Source organism: Orbicella franksi, chromosome 7 (assembly GCF_964199315.1).
Source record: "Orbicella franksi chromosome 7, jaOrbFran1.1, whole genome shotgun sequence".
Classification (NCBI taxonomy): domain Eukaryota; kingdom Metazoa; phylum Cnidaria; class Anthozoa; order Scleractinia; family Merulinidae; genus Orbicella; species Orbicella franksi.
The window spans coordinates 16,452,591-16,471,324 of NC_138151.1; the positions used below are offsets into that span (position 1 = coordinate 16,452,591).

The 18,734-nt window shown below is 40.1% G+C and overlaps 3 protein-coding genes and 1 pseudogene across 5 annotated transcripts in view; 2 read left to right on the forward strand and 2 right to left on the reverse strand.

The window, feature by feature from the left end:
- The first annotated feature begins 6,693 nt into the window (after positions 1 to 6,693).
- LOC145492705 (histamine H2 receptor-like) lies at positions 6,694 to 8,146 on the forward strand. The gene has a single exon (XM_081472105.1). The coding sequence runs from the start codon at positions 7,106 to 7,108 to the stop codon at positions 8,144 to 8,146; it is 1,041 nt and encodes a 346-aa protein (XP_081328231.1). The 5' UTR covers positions 6,694 to 7,105.
- A 1,860-nt stretch (positions 8,147 to 10,006) lies between these two features.
- LOC145493608 (trace amine-associated receptor 9-like) lies at positions 10,007 to 10,889 on the forward strand (annotated as a pseudogene).
- Positions 10,823 to 15,686, reverse strand: LOC145492704 (major facilitator superfamily domain-containing protein 6-like). The gene is made up of 2 exons (XM_081472104.1): positions 13,919 to 15,686; positions 10,823 to 12,770 (listed from the first exon to the last, which is right to left on the reverse strand). Exons 1-2 carry the CDS (start codon positions 15,198 to 15,200, stop codon positions 12,538 to 12,540), a joined length of 1,515 nt encoding a protein of 504 aa, XP_081328230.1. The 5' UTR covers positions 15,201 to 15,686; the 3' UTR covers positions 10,823 to 12,537.
- Positions 15,687 to 15,985: 299 nt separating this feature from the next.
- The window catches only part of LOC145493006 (uncharacterized), a 37,917-nt gene continuing 35,168 nt past the window's right edge, over positions 15,986 to 18,734 (reverse strand). For all 3 annotated transcript variants that reach the window (XM_081472412.1, XM_081472411.1, XM_081472410.1), the window contains 2 exons: positions 18,239 to 18,553; positions 15,986 to 17,855 (listed from right to left, as the gene is read on the reverse strand). In XM_081472412.1, coding sequence (XP_081328538.1) covers positions 17,238 to 17,855; positions 18,239 to 18,547 — 927 coding nt within the window. In that variant the 5' untranslated portion in view covers positions 18,548 to 18,553 and the 3' untranslated portion in view covers positions 15,986 to 17,237. The remainder of the gene's footprint in view (positions 17,856 to 18,238; positions 18,554 to 18,734) is intronic.

The window sequence follows — 18,734 nt, forward strand, 5'->3', positions numbered from 1 at the left end:
TTCTTGTTGTAAAGGTAAATGGTATGTGAGAAGATTTGATCCCGATACCGTTCAGAACGGCCATATTTATTCTTCTGTAAAAGAGGAAGAAGTCTTCATAAATTGGGCTTACTTCGACATCTTCTGTGGGTTAGGCTGAGGATTTGTGGGCGGGCTTGATAATCATTTGCAACTGGATAATCAGTCAAAGAAACATAGTGTTTGGCATATAACTACGAGCATGCGATGAAGGATGAGCTTTTCCCATTAGATAAGGTTTTGAATTAAATGAGTCTAAGCCGCTCTACTACTAGGTTTAAGATGTGAATTAAAAAAAAAGTTGATGTGGTTTCTATGATAGGAACAATTGTATTTTAGGGGGGGGGCGGGGGGCGGAATACACTACTGGGAATGTGAAGAGGTTGCGACCAGGTTCAAATCGTTTGCTTGTTGTATTGAAACCTAAATATTGCTGCAGAGTTCGTAATGAGTGTTCCGGGCGTGTCGTTAGTTTCAGCATCAATTGATGAGTTTCAATGTGAAAAGCGAAGAGACTACGATTAATTTGGTTAACAGAACAAAAAGATATTATTCTGTGACGATTTTACAATTATAATGGTTATTGTTTACTACTGGAATGAGAAGATACGTTTTAAAATCGTTTCTCTTCAATGTTATCAGGGTTTTCAGTTTTCGCCAACACGAATTGTAGTAGAAGAAAAAGAAAATTGTTTTTGTTCAAGATAACTTTAGTGAGGTACACTGTATATGAAGTCTTGAGCGTTTTATTGTATTAAACACAAGGACTTTGCTAATTGAAAAATAAAGACTGACGCGTATTCTGCCGGTTTGTGATTTTCAGTCCGGTTTGGAGGTCCTTTGGAGGGGAGGGTGACAGTTACATACATATATTGGGTTGTTTTAGAGTGCGTAATTTTCAATGTAATGGTGTCTAGCTAGTTATATATGAACGAGATGAGTCTTGAGTTTTGAAGCAGTTCATGAGTTAGTAGTATGCAGATGGCACGAGATATTTTTATTTTCAGTTACAAAGGGTAACTTGATACTTTTGTTTTTCACAAGGAGTAAATTCAATAAGAGGTCACGAATCGCCGCTTCTAGTTCTTAGGACATGTTTTAGAGAAGACGAGACTATTTAGATTTGAAACAGTTCTAAAGTTTACAATTGTAAATGCAGGTAACGGTTGTTTTGTTCTTTTTGTATGAAAATATGACGAGATATTTTTATCTTTTAGTTACAAAGGGTAATTTGACACTTTTGTTTTTCACAAGGGAGTAAATTCAATTAGAGCTGACGAATCGTCACGACTTGTTCCCATGAAATGTTTAAACAAACAAAACGAGATGTTGCTATTTTTAGTTACAAATGGTAACTTAACACTTTTGTTTTTTACATGGGAGTAAATCCAATTAGAGCTGACAACTTATCGCCTCTTGTTTCCAGAGTATTAAACAAAGAGAAGCTAACATCTTTGGACAGTTTTTGTGTGTCTGCAGCAGCAGTATAATATTTTTAATTCATGGGCATTTTATGACATTCGTTTCAGTCCGAGATCTTTTTTTAAAGGTAAAAAAAAAAATGAAAACTGTTCAAATGTTCTTTGAAGACTACGGACGCCAAATCAGATTTAATCAGACTTAAAGTGCCAGAGAGGTTATTTCTCCTTCTTGCTATTTTTGGCGAAGTAGTGTTGTTGCGTTCTGTAAGAGGTAAACTTATGACTCGTATAAAATGAGGAAAGGTTTCTCTTAACTTAAGTATTTCTACGCACAAATTTCTCTTTGGGGCTGGAAGGGCTATGTGGTCAGTGAGTGAGGGAGTCAAGCCTGTGTGCGTCCCGCCAATCACAGTGTGGGTTGTATCAAATAACGAATCAAATTGCCTCTTAGAAAATAGGATGGTATCTATATTAATCTGGAGATTTTACATTTTACATTGTTATATCTAGGGAGAATTACATATGAAAAGTATTTTGTGTGACGCTCAGCTGCTTACAACGCACATGCTGTCAGCAAAATGCCCAACACTAAATTGCGATTTTAGCGTTCGTGTTAGACGGGCTGATTTTGCCGACCGAAGTGAAAATTGTAGAAAGTACTCATCTGTGTTATCATGAAGTTACTTCTGTGGTTATTACAAACTGTTGCAGAAATGGTAAGAAATCTGGTCATGGCCAACGTGTACGTTATCCCGAGGTTGGTTGGGAATATTTCGTATGGTAGGTGCGGTGTCATGCAAGATGTTTGCTATGGTAGTCGCATGAAAGAAAGAGGATGGCAGAGAAACAATTGTAGATCAGAGAGACGTGGATATTGGTAAAGCTGCAGATGCTGTTGTTCAAACTGAGTATGCGTGCAAAGAGGTATCAACAAAGATTCGAAGCGTTAGTTTATTGAAATTTAGAGAAAGAGCAGTCTTTCCTAAATGTGAAACAAGTGAAGGATTGTGCGCAAACGCTAGGGATTTTAAGCTCACGTCCTCGGTCGACTACAATAATTATTTAGAGGGAACAAGATGCTCTGCAAATGAGTTAAAAGGTGTAAGATCGAAATATTGTATTTTCGTGTGTAGCGGATGATGTAAAGGGACGACTGAAAGACGTAAGCTTAGATGTCGAGAACCTTCAAGAATCTGTTCCAAACTTACAGAAAAATAGAAAGATAAGATGCTTATTTGACAGAGTACTGGGGCTGTTCCAAGGTCGTCGATACTTAACAAGTTCAGACAAAGTAGTATTCGAAAAGAGCACGTCTGTTTTATTAAGTATTTCGTTGGGATATCAGCTAAAAAGGAGAAAAAGAAGGAAAAAAGTTGTTTTGAAGAATCGTTGTGAAATATTTAGGGACAACAATCATCAAAGGTTGTACAAAAACATTAAACTCTATAATGCCATTGACTGGAATCCGGGACCAGTGTACGTGAATGAGTTACCCTTATCATAACTGTTAAGAGTCCACCGAGTACTGCTACCTCCAGGGCTTTTAAGTCACAAAAAAATAACTCTTGCACGCCTTGCGTGTTTATGTTCGAATAGAGCGTCCTTAAAAAAGGGTCCTTGCCTAAAATTACCTCTTAATTGTAATTCCCAGCCGAAATATAAAGGATGAAAATTTGGTACTGCCCCATATAAATCTCTCTAATTTTGAGTCAGTTCTAAACTGAAGGAACTGAGACAAATTTTGAAGGGTTGGTATGGGATGCCATCAAACTTTGATCCCTTATATCTCTATCGGAAATTGCAATTCAGAGCTAATTTTTGGGATGAGGGCATCTTTTAGGATCCTCTATAAGAATATGACATCATATCCCATAATTTCAAAATTTTTATTTTTGTGACGTCATCACTTTAGGACTCTATCGAATAATCCGCGGGCTCAGTTTAGCGAGAAGTTTGAGACTGGGATGACTTATGCGTTACACTGCTCGTGACACGTCGAATCTCGATTTTCAAGAAACTTGAAACCGGTTAAAAAAGCCGTTAAATCGAAAAGGAAAAAAATGAGCATAGCTTCAGTGAAGAGATTCAACAAAGGATATTTCAGAGCGGTAATTATTGGAAATTGGGAATGATATCTGCAATATTAGTCTCCTCCGCAGCCTTTTTTTGGGATGTCACGCAGCGCAAGGTTTCTTTGGGGGGAGCGTTGCGTGACATTCCAAAAAACGGCCGCGGAGGAGACTACTGTAATATAAGCTTTGAATACTGCTGTGTGCGTGACCTATTTATGAGTAAGACGCCGGCCAATCAGCACATCGAGTGAATTAGCGCTCCGCCTCACAAATCGACTAAAATGATTATTCTGGGTGGTGTGCGATTGAGAAAAGGGAAAATATTAAGGAAAATATTGGCTGCTCTGCTCGTGTGTTTCGTATCTACGTGTGAAATTGCGAACAATTCGGCGCTCGTTTGCTTCATTTGCGCATGTGTGCTCGCTCACTTTACGGAGGCCGCTTACTATACGTGGGCTTCGTTCAGCGCGTGTAGGCTTTTAAACAAAGTTTTGTCTTTAAACTTGTAGGTTGCCATCTGTGCAGTCCGTTACCCCATTCCATCTCTCAAAAGGTCACTCAATCTCTCACTGATGCCCCTGATTTGAATGCTGCTCCTGGTCTTTCCCATACGCTTCAGTCCTTTCTAACAGTCTCCCGCCACGTGATCTTTGGGCGCCCCCCCCCCCCCAAAAAAAAGGTAAACGACATGCAGTGGAACCCCGTTTATACGGTTGCCAATGGGCCATGGAAATTTGACCGCAGTAATGGGGTAGGGTCAAATTTCATGACTTGTGTAAACTGAGTGACGTCTTTTAATCACAATGGCACTTCTAAGAATTCTAAACAACTGTTCATCTATAAGCATCGCAAATGCAGTTATAATTAAAAAAAAATGAAAATTCAATCAGTCATACAATGTCAACATTGGAAAGATGAACGTAACTGGTTCGAGTGGCCGTATAATCGGGGTAAGATTATATGGGACTAAACAGGTTGGAATTTTAGAGTGTGGCCGTTGGCCGTATGAACGGAGTTTTCTTATTAGAAAATGTATGGGCGTTTCGCCAGGACAAAAAAAAGTAGCCGTAATAACGAGGTGACCATATTAACGAGGTGACCGTAAGGCTGGGTTCCACTGAAAAAAACAAAACAAAAACAAAAACAAAAAGCAAAAGAAAAGAAAAGAAAAGAAAAGAAAAGAAAATAGAGTAAGCCGACCTGCAGAATTTCTCTGGGCCCTTTGCGTAAGACTTTCATTTTCAGAGTGCTGAGTTGTTCTGAAGATGTCCTGATGGTTTCTCAGCATTGTCAGGGATGCCCGATAGCAGCTCTACTTTCCGAAGAACAGAGTTCACGGACCAATCAAACAATAAATTCGGCACGATTTTCAAGATTCAAAGAAGTCAAGTAGACAATTAGAATTATAGATCAATTTTTTTCCTGGAATTCGGATTTATGAGCTAAGCGTGGGCAATTGATCCTTCAGTGCGTCAGACTCACGCTTCACCGTTGCGTTATTTCACGCGCCGCATCGCGAGGGATTTTCACCCGGGTTGGGAACTCCCATATTAAAAGGTCGGGCATGCTCATCGGAAGATATTAATTAAACCCCCAAAGGATTCTAATGCAGGCGTGGCTTGAGCTTTATTTGACCCCTAAAATATACCACTGTACTTAATACGGAGTAGTCTCGATTACCAGCCGCTGTTCAGGAAGGAGTGGCAATTCCACCGAAATAGAACTCACAATAGATTTTCTTTCAAACTTTACTTGTTGGCTGCTTATATCAAGAGAACTTAAAATTTGAAATAAAAGAGGGGGGGGGTCCCCATATTCGTTTAGGAGCAGGAGGACCTTCAATAAACCCCATAATTCCTGAAATTATCTGCTTTCAGAAACGTTTATATTTGAACCATTCACCTTACGCTTTAAGAGAGCAGAAAAATAGAGAGAAAGTTAAGCGAGAAATACAACAATGGATGTATTACATAAGTGTTAAGGAGCAATTTGATGTGCGTTTCATGATAAGGGCACTCATATTTAGTCGACAGGGATACAATATGTTCCAGGCACGCAGTGTTCTGGGGCCATATAATTAGGCTGATTTAGCAAGAAGACGGGAACGTCACTTGACGACGGCGCGCGCAGTACAAATACCCAAATATGGTCAAATTAGAACAGAATCCAGGTTATTCCGCGCGACCTGCAGTCGTCATCTGACGTTCCCGTCCTGTTGCTAAATCAGCCTATTATCTTTTACGAGTGCTAGCCATGCTCTCATTTTCCGTGATAATTTTTCACTCTGCAATAAAAATTGGTCCATATTCACTGTGTAGAAAAAAGGTGATCTCTGTATTCAAACTAAATTAAAAAATCGTTAGGTCCCGGTACTCGTTTCCGAGGAAAAAGCGATGACTTGTCTCTCGCAAGCGAAGCCGTTTAGAAAAAGCCACCATTTTGTATATGCTGTGAATGTGCACGCGCCCCTCAGCGCGCGCTAATGACGCGAAAATCGTGCACAGTAGGGATGCGCAACGCAATTCTGAGGAATCACCTAAAAAACGGAAAAAAGTGCACCCTAAGAGACACCTAGATAGGTAAATATAATGACGTTTCGTCATGAACACCCTACGTGGGACCAGAATACTTGATTTACACCCCCTGTGCGAGACGACGAACATCCTCGACCTTTTCAAATGAGAGTCCCCTCGGGGATTTTTACGCGAGTCAAATAAAACAGATCAGAGCAAATGTATGGACGGCTTATATCTGCGGAAAACGGTGAACCACACGTTTGTTGACGTGCGTAAAATAACACGACAGAGGAAATCCAGCTTAAGTCGTGGGAGTAGACACGTATTACCTGCTGGCTATTGACAATTTACAATACAAACAGAAGGATGTGCGCAAATCCATCATTAGCGAGATAACTGCTGTAAGACTATTGACAGAAGTTTTTAAAAATTTCCGATTTACTCGATCTTTGACATTTAATAAAATATCTGTGTGATAAAAGAGATGTAGTTTCTTGATTTCACTAGGAAGTAATTCCAATTTGCGACGCAAAATTATCTTAAGTTTGGAACACGACATGGGCAAACAAATTTATCATATGTAAATTATACTGTTTATATCTAAGTGACTAAAAGCGTCGGACATGCTTAGATTTGGTATGTATATAATTAATGGTTGAAACACGATCTCAAACCGCCATTCGATCGAAATCGAGGAGGACTGAATTTCAAATGAAGTCTTGAAGAGAAACGTTTTGTCTTTCATAGTAAACGCTCGCTTGATCAAACTTTAAGGTCTGAGTTCTCTTATCTCTTGATTTATCTAAATCAACTGCTAGTAGCTTTATTCTTGGATCCATGTTGACACATGCCTAATAAATTGATCAACAAATCTGTCGAGATATAAAACGTCGTAGCGAAAACGTCAATCACGATTACCAGCTGTAGAGAAAAAGACGTGATTGAAAATCAAAAATCAAAGCTTATGGTATATTTTTAACTTTCAGTACCGAAAGCCTTTCTATTGCACGGTTGACGAGATAGAAAGAGTGTAAATCACTGAATAATCCCATATTCCAACGCAGGAATGTACGTATAAATGGATCAAATTTGCGGTTTTAGTTCTAATTCCACGACGAATCTGCTGCTACCTGTTAGTATTTTAAATGCTCTTCTAAGCGTATTGGCAATCTTCGGCAATGCGATGATACTTCTAGCAATTTACAGGACGCCTGGTTTAAGAACAAACTCTAATTATCTGATCGCATCACTTGCGATCGCCGATTTCTCCGTGGGTTTAATCATGAACCCGCTGTATGCTGTGAAAGCGGGGCTGGTTATCCAGGACAGTTCCCATCCATTGGCGGTAGTGGCAGAAGTAATGACGTTGCAAACTCTTACAGCTACAACGTACAGTCTATGTGGTGTAAGCGTCGATCGATATCTAGCCATTGTAACCGTGTTTCGATACGAAAGTTATGTCACTACTGAAAGATGCTTACGTTTAATTGGTCTCGTATGGATATTCTCTTTCCTTATACCTTTACCGCGTCTGTTTATCACAGATCAGTTCAACGCGCTTCCCACAATGTGGATGGTTTCCTACACTATCGTTTTTATCATCCCTTTATCAGGAATCTCTTTTTGTTATTTTCGCATTTACAGGACGGCCAGGGCACAGGCGCGAAGGATAGCATGTGAACATATTGCGAACCTACGTGAAGCGATCAGAACCCTGAAAAACCGCAAGGCCGCATGGACAGCGGCTGTCGTTATAGGGGCATGCTTTTTAATGTGGCTCCCATCCTGCATTCTGTCTTTTGTTCAATCTCTGACGTCAGACGAGTGTTTAAAAATCCATATTGACTTCATCATGTGGTTCTGGGTAGATACGCTGGCTTTCGCTAGTTCAGCGGTAAATCCCTGGATCTACTTTTTAAGAACAAGAGAATTTAAACAGGCGTTAAAACGAATCTTTCAAAATGGTCCGTGTTGGGGCTGCAATCGCCAGAGCACTAACCCAGGAGGCACTGATGTTGTGCGCACAGAGGAAGTGCAAATTAAGGACAAATTATGTGACAAGGAGAAACAAGCTGCTATGAGATTGCAAAGCTTCTCTTCTGCGTCAGGGCTGGCGTAATTAACTCAAAGTTCAACCCGACACCAGTTCTCAAAACAAGAAAGAGTAACAGAGGAGAGAGAGACAGGTTTTGAGCACTAAAAATTCAATCCCTTGTACATCCCTTTATTCAAATCCAGATCTGAACAGTGGACACTCTATTAACCATGCATCAGTCAGTTCATGGAACAGTTTAAACAACTTTCAGGGTTAACCTCTGTAGCTCTGTTTCTACTTTTAAACGTAAATTAAAATGATGGCGTTTCTAAAAGGTGCGATAAAAGTAGAATATAAGTAAATTAAAAGCAGACACTAAAAATTAATTAAAGATAAAGATTATATAAAAGAAGAAATTGTGGCAATAAAAGCCTAAGATCGACTTGAGGGGAAAGCAGCGAGGAATTAGTCCTTAACTTATGTTGACTTTAAAATTTATATGTATCATTGTCACTGAAAAGCACTCTTTAGGGAGTGTTCGTAAAATTTGTATCCTCGTAGTTGACAGGTGAGCAAAGGTGAGGGCAAGAGACCACCGGTTCGGCGTTCCGAACGTCCCTACTAATGGACGTGATCATCTAAGCTGAGAAAAAGTGCTTTTTTTTATAGGGGCAGCTACAAGCCTTGCATAAGGCCGATGTGCCTGAAATTTGAAGTGATCAATCAGGATTCAGCAGGTGGGAAAAACTGTACTGTCCTGATGTCAACTGCATTGTTAACAAGAAAGGCATTGAAGTCGGGCAACGTTTGTCACTGGAGATGGCATTGAATATTCACGAAAAGAAACTTATAACTCCAAAAACCATATGAGATTGTAAAAAGTGAAGAACATGAAACATTTTGTGTCTCCAAGCTTTTAATTTTTTGCCAAAGTAAGTCACTTGCTATTCAATACAAGGCGTCCTATTTTGAACAAAAAAGTGTCGTTCCTCGTCAAATTAAACCTAGAATTCTCGAGTCAGCATCCAACATAAATCTTGGCGTCTTTGTTTGCTCCTTTGATGTTTGCCGGGCTTCATAACCAGTCCCCTCTATTAACTATGGTTGATTCAATTATCGGAGTAACGAAGTATACACGGCCAAGCGACTCATATCCCTATATGCTTTGCAAGCTTCCCAGACGAGAAGGAAGTTGTCCAATCTGATTGGAGCATCAAGAGAACAGCCTATACAATATAAAATGATTTCATACCCTGTACTCAGGGCGAGCGCAATAAAACATTAAAAGTGAAAGATTTCAATTATTTGGATGGGTTATGGGATAGATCAACGTAATGAGATGAAAATACATGCTTTAGTGCCACATGTCACTTCAGAACACCAAGAAAGATAGTTCAATCACACGAAGGCACAAGCCTTTTAATTCTTTCAGATCCAAATTGAACGTTTATGCTAGTTGGTTAAGCACTTTAAGAACAGTTATGTCATCGCACTGGTTTGTGCTGGTTTAATCAACTTAGTGGTTAATACTTGGCAGATGCAAGCGTGCGTAATACGCTTAATAAGCATTGTACATGCACACCACGTGCACAGTTTTCCAATTGTATTATTTAATTAAAGAGGCTGTGTCAATGTTTATATTTATTTAATATTTGTTTGATTATCATTGCGCTGGACATGGCAAAGAAGCTTTCCAGCTGCAGTAGATGCTCTTCTCTGTATTGCCACGAAACAAAGCTAGTTAACATGACTGATCTAAAGAGGATTCACTGCTATGACGTAGCTCCTTTTACTCTAGTTTCCAATAAACGAGTGCCAACATATTCTATGTCACATAATTGCTAACAATAGATGTGATTCAAACTGCAATAAGGATTCGGATCCATTGGGGAAACACCCGGACCTGTTAACGTTTCAAAATCGCCAGGTATTATAGAACTAGAGATGGTAGAACAACTGCATTGCGCGGGAGAGATATCGCCTATTGCGGCTATAATCCTGGGAATTATCAATTCAGTTTCTGGACTAGCGGCTGTAATCGCACGGGAAATTTCATTGTGCTAATGACTATTATCAAGAGGCCCGTCACTTCGCCAGCCATGTTATTATCTGCTGGCATCTTTATCCGCCATCGATCTCTTCGTCGGCATAGCAGTGAATCCTCTTTAGATCATGTTAACTAACTTTGTTTCGTGGCAATACAGAGAAGAGCATCTACAGCAGCTGGAAAGCTTCTTTGCCATGTCCAGCGCAATGATAATCATGCACACCTTAAGTGTAATGAGCATCGAGCGATACATCGCTGTCATTGACCCTTTGCGCTACTACAGTGTTGTTACAGTAAAGCGAAGCTGCATCTCAATCATAATCGTCTGGGTATTCGGCTTCACGCTCAGTTCCTTTTTCTTTACGCTCGCTAATAAGGACTTGCCAAAACTTTGGATTATCTGCGGGATGCTCACTGAGCTTGTTCCCACGCTGGTTAATTTCTACTGCCGTGGAGAGATTTTCCAAGCAGCGCGCGACCAGTCGAGAAGAATTGCTGTGGCAGAGCGAGCGCGGTGTCCGTTGGGCCATTTTACGAGACGAGGAAGGGACAGTGACTAACACAGAAACAGCTCGTTCAGTGGAGGCTAAAAGGACCAAGAAGACAATTTGGAAGGTTGCCATCGTTGCCGTTGTAGAAGTTGTTCTTTCCATGCCAGTGAGCGTTGTCAGCGTTTTGCAGTTTGCCACGACTGATTTGTGTCGTCGCAGGCAGTACACTTGAGCCTGGATGTGGGCCGAGTTCAAAGCTTCTTTTAAACGAACCCTGTGCTTTCACTGACTTTGGGTTATCCAATCGTCTTCTTCCTGAAAGTTTCAATGACATACAATTCTAGAACTAAGAATTCCTTCTGTTTGCCCTATTGTAGAACAAATTTAAGGAAAGTCAAGACCTCAAATTAAAATTCTCTCAGTACTGAAATTCAAAATGCTTCTGGTATTGCTGGGTTCACCTCTGAATTAAACTTAATGAACCTTTTTGGCTTGGGCGTTTTGTTGCCCCATATCAGACCATGTGCTAATACCCGCGAGAATTCCTGCTTTCAAATATTCAAATAGTCGCCTGTGAATTAATGAATAATTTTTAGATGGATAAAAGTGCAATTCTCTGGAGAATGTCACGGAGCTTTTAGCTTTTTCTCGCTTTTTTTTTGTCCTCCACTGCTTTTGCGCATTTGCATGTTTAGCTTTACTTAACTAATTTTTATCAGAAATTATGATCATTTTGTGTGCCGATGACAGCATTTTTATTCTTTTGTTAAGCCTAAGGTGGTCCTTACACTAAGTACAATCTTATTGGCTTCCTTTGGCTTCCTCTCTTTAAACATTGATATTTTGTAAATACTTTTAAATGGCAAAAATAAAACAACCAACCAACCAACCAACCAAACAAAATAATAATAAAGAATAATAAAGATAAAATTTAAATCGCCGTGTCGCGCTCATTTATTTGAATTATTTATTTATTGATGTCAAACACTGCGGATCAAAATTGTTTTGTCGCGTAGTCGAATCCTAAGCTAACGACTGATTCTCTCAAAAGTCAAATTGTACAAAAATCTGCCTTTCCTTTGAGTGCCCTGAAAGCCTCCCTAAAGACTGTTTACTAATTATTCTTCGTTGTATTTTTCCAGTTAACCTGCGTCGCAGAAGGAAATTTACCGGTAAATAACAAGCAATCAGCGGTAGGTAGCGTCTGCAACGAAGGCTGTTTCCAGGCAGCAACGCAGAAAAGTGTTCTGTCGTTAAATATCGTTAATTTCTCATGCCTAGGACTAAATACGTCGGAGAAATTTGAAAACGGACACACAGATCCGCCCCTGGTCCACAGTACCCCGGGGGAATTTAAAAACGCAACAATCACCGGTCATTTTGGATTGGTGTTTGAGAAAATTTCGGTTAGGGAAATCATACCATTATCATGAAGTCATCATTTCCGAAAAGCGCCGTTTTCAAGATGTTTTCCTTCTGCACGAAAACGAAAAGCCGCGTTTTCAAATTCCTCCGGTTTGAAGAACGTCTACGAAAAGCTCTGTTTTCTTGACGGATCAGTGTGGACGGTAGGCCTAACCGTAGAAATAAAGCTGCCCTTTTAAATTTCTGGGGGGTAGTGTGGACGTACTACGCGTAATGTTTAGGTGTAGCATCATGAATAATGCTTTTAGCTACCCTTTGAATTGTCTCCTCGATAATTATGTTACAAAAACAGCAATGAGACGCATAGGAGCCCCATCTAAGCCAGTGAAGCTTCTAAAAAAGGTGTAACTAATGCAAACCTATATGTCTCTGGTCATCATGCACTCAACTTGTTCCTCTCACTAATGCACAGATGCAAAATTTCACAGCCACTATATATGAATTTTAGTAAGTTCGTATTAAATGTTTCGAAAGAGCTACCGAGGAAATCAGTTTAAGCAAGAAATACCCGCCTATTCGTCTATTTCGTCGTCTTGATTCGGTACTGCACTGTACGGTGAGTCAAGTTCACCGCTATCTTCGTGTCGTCCAGACCACTGGAAGCCAAGAAATAACAACGTGATCAATGCTAGGAAGGCAGCAAACAGTCTGTACGATGCGCGCATCCCTACAGCTCCGATCAGCAATCCACCAAGTATTGTTCCACCCCCGGTTCCTACTCCCACAAACAGGCCGTTCAGGATTCCTGAGAAAATAAAGTGGGGAAAGGTAGCACTCCTGTTTAATCCGAAAAATCGACGGAGCTAGCAGGCCAGTTTATTCCATCAGTACTGATAAATACATTGCTCATGGCTAGTCTGACGCAATGCTTTCTTTTTGTCCTGGCCAAGAGACTCTTAACAGCGCTTTCTGCTTGGCAAACTCGTTGAGCATCGTACTCAAAGCCCCGTTCGCTAACAAAATGATGGTAGCATAATTCGCCTTATATCGTACAAGGATTCCCAACCGCACAGATTCAAGGGAATGTTGCTCAACCAGTTTACCAAGCAGAAAGGTCTCTGAAGAGTCCCTTGGCCGGGACGAAATGAGAGCACTGAGGCAGCCTAACTACCAAGAATGTATTATCACAAGTAACTGTCAAATTTTACCGTCAATACTGATTAATTAATCCTCCTCGGATGAGATTAAAGTCCAGATTACAGATTGTCCTCCAATGTTGTAGCTCTCGGGTGGAGCAATGCGCTACATTGTAAAGTACATTGTCTAAGAACTGTATCAGTTAAAAAAGGATTCGAACCCGGACTTCAATCGCGATCCGCGTCCGGAGTGAGACATTCAGGCAAGTCTACGTGCCATAAATTGAGTGTTATACTTTGTAATACTAATATTAGACTTGCTGAAGACCGTATGTGTCTCCACAGCAATGACAGAAAGCTAACGTGATTTACTAGAGTTTTAAGGTAGTGAAAAAGCCCAGCTGTAACTCTTTTGTAAAATGTTCAGTCCCAGATATGTTTTTTCTATAGTCCGAGTGGTTTGCGAAAGTCTTTAATAAATCATATGCAATAGTTGAACAATACAACGTGAGCGAAAAACCGAAAATGAATGACCGAGTGCTTGAGAGCAGGTTGGGCACAAGTAGTTTCAATGAGGTTTTTCTAAAAATCATCGCGTGTCACCCCAGCTATAATTAAACCTTCAAACAAATTAAATCTGCCTCACAGATTTTTCGCAAAATATGAACATGTCAATAGCTCAAAAGCGGAACATGAATAAAACTAAGAGATCCGTTCACAAATTGCTTATTTATATTCCATATGAAAGGGATGATTATCAAACAGCTTGTAAACAAATAATAATTTCTTTGATGTATAAAAAGGAAGTCTTATTTACCTTGTCCTGCAGCTCCTAAACCAAGCGGAGATGCCATCGCTCCAACATACGCCACACATGCCGTCCAGAAAACAGCAAACACCCCGCCGATGATTACATAAAACACAATCGCGACCCACGGGCTTTGAGCGAATGAAAAGCCAATAAACAGTACTATATACAATACAAGGCCGGCAGCGATTGTAATAATGTACCCCAACCGCTCCAATGCAAAGTTTGCGACAAAATAAGACAGCGCGCTCAGAACGAAGTGTAAAGCTGCAGCAAGGCCAACCTCGAAGGAGCTTGCTTTAAGGTCATCGAGGAACCACGAGTTGAAGTCACTCTGAAATCCATCGCTTATTCCAAGAGAAATCGCTGCAAACCAGAAGGAAAATTTTACGCGAGAATTAAACAGTTCCCTGATTGCGGATAAGGATTGTTTTGGCCCCTCGCAGTAAACGATTTTCACGGAGAATAGGAAGACAATCGTGGCCACCATAAAACCGGCGAAGAAGTAGAAGGCGATGTAATAATTTTTGCGTATCTCGCCGCAGTATTGGCGTGTATAGTGATTAATGACCAGGCCAACAGTTAAATTAGTTACCACCATTCCTACAGAGCCCCAGAAGCGTAACCGACCGTATGATTTCCTCTCATTGCCTAGGAAGTCCACTGTGCACCCGTCCAGGAGTGGGTGAAGAATGGAGCCAAACAGTTCTCCAATGATAACAAGCACAAGAAGGATATAAAATATATCCAAAAGCTCGCCATTGTCGACTTGAATGAAATATTTTTCTTTGTCTGGAGTACCTGTGGACGCTAACGCCGTTTGTACCCTGCTGCTTAAAGGGCCGGTTTTCTGTTGTGAGTCCACGAGGCTATTCCTCTTCGTGACAAGATGAGATTCATTGCCAACGGTTGCAACGCACACTTGATGACTCGGGCGAACCACTAGAATTAACATGTTCTTAATCAGCCAAGCAGTTGCACCGAGTAGGAGAATTGCTTTTCTTCTCTTGTACTTGTCGGCGAGGATTCCCCAAAATGGTGCTCCTATTGCTTGGCAAAGAGGACGTATTCCAACAAGAAGCCCTGTTTGGGCGGCGGACAAACCTAACTGCTTGAAATACAGCGGTAAAAACGTCATCAAGCAACCGAACGCGCCATAAGAAGCGAAGAACAAAACCTTGTAGTGAAACAACTGGACCGTGCATCCGAATATTTTTAAACGTTCAAGGAAGCTTGGCTTTTCTTTCTGTTCCTCCTCAGAACTTGCCTTCTTCTGAGACTCATCTTCCATTTTGGTCTGTTTATTTTTGTTTCTTCGCTGGCTGACCTGGATCGCGTAAGCTGTGGCGTTTATGGGTTATTCCTTCTCAATTAATTCAGCTGACAAACTTGTAAATCGAGCGAAAATTGTGTACACGAAACACAAAAGAAAATGCTAATTTACCCGTCAAAGAGACAGACTTTTTGAATATATTTCCACGTGAAATATCAATTGTATATTCACGATGCTCATATAGGGTTGTTATTTGTATTCTGAAGTCTAAATCCCATTGTTAATTCAGGATATGGATAGATTAAAAGACTACAGCTTAATTCTATCTAAGAGCGAGGATTAATCTGTAAATTAATCGAAAAGTTTCACAGTTGGTTGAAAAGTCAGGTTTTTTATTCATACAGTTATTTATTATTGATTAAAAGGATTGTCTAGTGGCAAGAGAAGACGATGTGCTCATACCATTGGTAGAATGAGCTGGATGTATTTAAACAATCTCATTTATTTTTTATTTATTTATTTACTTATTTATTTGTTTATCTCGGTGAGAAACCAATCAGCTGACCATTATCAGCTGTTATATAAATATTAGTTTGGGTATATGCATGATGAAAAACTCCAATAATTAAACAATAAAAACGTTAACGTAATTACCACCATATCATAAAAGCTACGATAAAAACTGAACTACATCATGCCGCAAATATGATAATTGCACTCTTGATGTTTAAGTTATTTAATTCGTTCTATGACACTCGCCAGCAGGGAATCATAGTAGTTGTATACATCATCGTGGACTGGATATTTGTTTTGATGAATACAGTTACCATGATTCCCTGCAGGCATATTTCATAGAGTGAATAGACCATTTTTGCTATGATAAAATTCAGCTTTGCAGCGAGGCTTCAAGGGCACAAACGAAGGAAATTCAATGACCACATTTATTCATTTCTTTTGTTTGTCTTTAACAAAGCTCGAGCTTGCTAACATGAACACAACCACTGCTCGTGATGTCATTAGGTTGCTTCTTGGACTTTTAACTGAGTTTCCAGACTCTTTTTGGCTCATATTTTTACAATCGTTGTAAGGTTATGTACACATTGTAACGCTGAATTTAATAATCCCGGGAATAATCCAACCAACTTTCAATTCGTAGACAACAACGTAACCAACTTATCTTGGCTGCTCCCGCGTAGGTGTAAAGACTTGCGTTTCTTTGTTTCTCTAAAACGTTATTTCCCAATGGTTCAATCTTCTTATTGGATACATATTTAAAAATATTTCAAGTTGAAGCTTATACAGGTTGAAAAAAGCATTTCTTTTTTCCGTTTCTGCACAAACAGAAATTTAGGCAACCGTTTCGAGAACTTGGGTTTACTTTGCGTTTCAGTTTCTGCATGCGGAGTGCAGTTTTACGCGCATGCCTAAAATGATTGATTCGATAGGAAGATGAAACTTTGTGCTTCAGCCACTTCCATGCAATTACTTCTGCGCCAAAACAAAGAGCCGCCCTCCTTAAAGTCTATTGACTAGTTCATAATGTGTCGGCTGACTCGATGCAAGGAAACCATACCTAACCTCAGCAAGTTGTGTGTTTTATGAGTGTCCGCGAAGGTTAAAAGTAACAGTTATCACATTGCATGTTACTGAAACTGACCCCAAAATGAAGATGATGGTTCTACCCAGGATCAATGAGTTACACGCGGCTACTTGTGGGGAGGAGGCATGGGGGTGAGGAGAAAAGGAAAGGACGCAGAGCGATCTAACAGGGTGTTTTGTATGAATATCTGACATGAACAAATCCATCGCGTTGTGGGATTTAACAAATATCGGCTAAATGGGTCCAAAGCACCTTGAACAGGATCCATAGCTTATGCCGCACACCTGCAGAATGTCGAATAAACTTTATTTGAAAACATTGCATAATCACTAGGGGCATGCGTTAAAAGTGCCACAGCACAAATCACTTAGCAAAATTGCAGACATCGTTTAAAAATTACTTTAAAAATTAAGGTAAAAGAAACGGACTGATTTTTACAACATTCCACAATGTAATTAGTAGTCGCCAGTTTTTCGAATAGTGACCTCAATAGACTTGATGCCAACTCTTTCTCCACGATTGATTTTATAAACCTCCAGAGTGAGACCAAAGCTAGGCATCAATCGTTTCGTGAACTCGGCTGTCTTCAGGAAGCCTCCGCCATGCGTAGTAAAACACGAGCCCCATGGCTTGTCCAGCTTGAGAGTGAAGACAAACTGATCAGGGTAAAAGCTTGCGACTCGATTAGGAGTTACCTTATTAAAACTTATCTTTTTTGTCAGAGTTTCCCCAGGCGTGGCTTCAATTCCATAGCAGGGGTAGTTTTTGGCATAATTTCCTCTGTCTGGTGCTTCAAATCCAATGAAATTGATTCCGTCCGATACACCATATATGATATCGCTGTCAAATATTTGCCCAATGCTGGGGTCATTGGCTACTGTTATTTTAACGGTCAGCGGAGTTGCATCTAGCAAGACACCAGCTTCCACCAAGGAAACCTTTAAAAGAGCCGCGTCTTTTGTCAAGCCTGCGTTGAATGTTATCTGGTCAGCGGATGTGATATGATAGACATTGACGAAAGAGGCGTGTGTCTGAAGCCACAGAGGCGTCATGTAAAACTCTTTATATATCTCCTGTTTGTGTTAAATAAAGTGTTTCATGTTAATTGGTTTGCATGTCTATGAAAGCAGTTACAACCGGAACAAAGTACGCGAAGCGCACCCCTCATTCTTGCATTAACGAATTGATTCGTCTCTACAAACACCAACACTCTAAATTATAACCCGGATAGAGGACCCGAGTGAAAACGAGCCAAGGTTGATGTGGATTCCTCTCTAAATCAGTTTTAATTCATTTATTTTATTTATTTAACTAATATCAGAGTCTGGTTTGAAGTGACATCAGTATCATGAACTCTCAATTTTAAGCAGATTAATTGACACCTATCAGTCAAAAGACCTGCTGTACGATACGGTGTGCTGAGGACCCAGAGAAAAAAAAAGAAACGTTAATTTACCTTATAAGGATAATCACTGTACCCATGTCCTTCTTTAGATCCATAATCCCACGGGTGAGTGTATCTATCAGCGTCGTTCAGTTCACAGAGCAAGTCTTCAAAGCGGAAATTGATGCTCTTACACCGCGTGTCAGCGGTACATTCGACCAAACAGTCTCCTAAACTATCTGTGCTTCCGTTCGATATCACGTGACCAGTCAGGTGACTTCCTTTTACGGAGCGTACAGGTTTGCTGCACTGTTTAGACGAGCTTGTTGTGATCAATATCACGAGTAAACATATCAAACCCACCATCGTAGTTCGTCTCATATTAACCTGGCAAAATAGCAAAATAAATTCAATGTTATTTTGGCTACTTAAGACCTTTACCTTCTTCGCCCATTGTCAATACTATTAGCTAAAGCATTTATTTAAAGCTCGGTGACATTTAATTGAAAATTGTTAAATGAGCTCGAGAGCCGCTAAAAACTGTTTTGGAGCTAGAGTTTAAGATGGA

What these genes read in the sequence shown, in the direction of transcription:
- LOC145492705 (XM_081472105.1), top strand. Translation starts at nt 7,106, where the DNA reads ATGGATCAAATTTGCGGTTTTAGTTCTAATTCCACGACGAATCTGCTG.
- LOC145492704 (XM_081472104.1), bottom strand. Translation starts at nt 15,200, where the DNA reads ATGGAAGATGAGTCTCAGAAGAAGGCAAGTTCTGAGGAGGAACAGAAA. An exon ending in TTTAGGAGCTGCAGGACAAG is followed by an intron (nt 12,771 to 13,918) that starts GTAAATAAGACT and finishes TTATTTTCTCAG; the next exon opens with GAATCCTGAACGGCCTGTTT.